This window comes from Strongylocentrotus purpuratus, unplaced genomic scaffold, assembly GCF_000002235.5.
Source record: "Strongylocentrotus purpuratus isolate Spur 01 unplaced genomic scaffold, Spur_5.0 spur5_scaffold_11, whole genome shotgun sequence".
NCBI lineage: Eukaryota > Metazoa > Echinodermata > Echinoidea > Camarodonta > Strongylocentrotidae > Strongylocentrotus > Strongylocentrotus purpuratus.
In genome coordinates this window covers 6558518-6560524 of record NW_022145596.1, presented here as the reverse complement: position 1 = coordinate 6560524, position 2007 = coordinate 6558518, and the positions used below count along the sequence as shown (strand labels likewise).

The following is a 2007-nucleotide window of genomic DNA, read 5'->3' as shown; positions in this document are numbered from 1 at the left end:
CCACCCTTAATCAGGTCTTCTGCTAACCAGGAATGGGGGAGGCGTGTACTTTTCAACACCCTCACCCCTCCTCATCCCGTCATCTCATCCCGTCATCTCATCCACTCATCACGAGAGCTCGTTATTGAGCTTGGAGACGCGGCCCAGACACCGTTAAGCATGGGTTCTTAAATATATTACCGGCACCTTAAGTTCTGTATGCGTGGAATATTATCGGTAGCGGAGGCAAGATGTGATACAACTTCCAAACGCGAGCGTCTAAAATCGAATCAAATGCTAGCTTGACATGACTGTGAAGATGAGAAAATGTTTAATGAGGAACCTGTGAGGAACCTGACATTCCATTTGGAAATCGGTACTGTAAGAAAACAAAGCTGCCATGAAATGATTGTACTTGTTTGGTATGAAGAGTCAATGGCAAGGTTGACAGCAATGTGGGATAAAGAATATATTCATCATTGGAAGTCATTAACCTTATAATATGATCAAACATAGTGATTAGTACATACATACTTGTAAAATAGATTGAAACTTTAAAGTAGGCTAAATGATTCGACATATTTTAAAAGTTAATTGATGGGAAATGGTAACATATTGATATACCATTTTTGACAAAGAAGTCAAATCGTTGTCAAAGTAAAGATAAAGAATGCTACTTGTTCATGGACTTGCATTCTCATACTCATAGGAACAGGAACTAACGTGTGGTATACTCGGTTCAGGGAAGTAATAAAAGACAAAAATGGGTCTTACGGTGGAAATTGGTTCATATTACGGCTGGGAATTATTGAGAGGTGTACGGGAAGGACAAGTGAGTCAATGAAGTCTTGGGGGAATCAGTGGATGCGTAAGGACTTACCTGTCGACCGCAATTACGAGAAGGGTGTTGACGGACACGTAGAGAGAAACGTTCTTCGTCATCGCCATCAACGGGCACATGAAGTCGGGAAGGATCCAGCTCTGAGCAAGGTAATATTGTAAGGAAAACGGCGCACAGATGAGAGCGACCAAAGCGTCCGAGAACGCCAGGTTTGCGATGAGGAGGTTGGTGACGCTCCGAAGTCGCTTGTGTCTTGCGATGAGGAAGCAGAGAAGGCAGTTGCCAGGGCCACAGACGATGGTGACGAGGGCGAAGACGATGCCGAGGAAGGCTTTGGTGCCGACAGTCTGCGGGAAAATATCGCATTGGAATCCCGGTGTCTCGTTTAACCATGAGAAGTAGGAACTGCTTGCGCCGTAGTCAATGGTGTAGTTTTCCGGGAGGAAAGAGTAATCGAAAGAGAGCTTCGACGTCAGGGTCGAATCACCGGGACTCCTCGAGAGTACAAGATCACCCGCGGCCGGTTCCGATATCGAGGTGTCCACGATGCTACTCACGTACGGGATGTTCCTGGTCATCATTTTGCGAGATGGATATCGAAAACTTACTTCATAAATTGATGAAAAGATCTGGTTAATGGAGTTATAAACTCAAGCAAAGTTTCCTTTCAACCTTCTCTGAGGCACCATCGCCGATAAATGAAGTACAGAAAACGACTGATGATTTCGCAAACAAATTAAGTGGAAACAAAAACTTCAGGACGATTCCATTTTTAAGTGTAGTTAAACCAAGATTGCACTTGTAAAATAAATCAAATGCTGGATGTTCCCCGCGCTGTCCAAACGATACACTTAAGGTTCCAATGCACACACAGTGGAGCTCATCAAATGTCGGAGGCTAGCAATAAACAGACGACACGATGAATGACACACTTTTGGCGCGCTCTCTCTGAGGGTTGAGAAATGAGGCGAACGTACGGTAGCAAACAATCTAAGCACGACGAGTTATCAGCTGATGCGCCAGCTGTGCGTATGTCGCGGGCTTGAGATGATCGTCTCAAGAGTAGTCAGCTTTTCGAACTTGAACGCGAGATACTTAAAAGCGAGACAAGGGAGCTTTTCGAATTTAAACGCGAGAGAATTCAACTCAAGAATTTAAACGCGAGATAAACATTATTTTTTAAGTAA

General features: G+C 44.1%; 1 protein-coding gene across 1 annotated transcript; it reads right to left on the bottom strand.

The window, feature by feature from the left end:
* Positions 1-855: 855 nt before the first annotated feature.
* On the bottom strand, positions 856-1401 carry LOC115922355 (prokineticin receptor 2-like). The gene has a single exon (XM_030981257.1). It carries the CDS (start codon positions 1399-1401, stop codon positions 856-858), a length of 546 nt encoding a protein of 181 aa, XP_030837117.1.
* Positions 1402-2007: the final 606 nt, after the last annotated feature.

Excerpts from the sequence above, each read along its gene's own strand:
- LOC115922355 (XM_030981257.1), bottom strand. The coding sequence starts at position 1,401 with ATGATGACCAGGAACATCCCGTACGTGAGTAGCATCGTGGACACCTCG.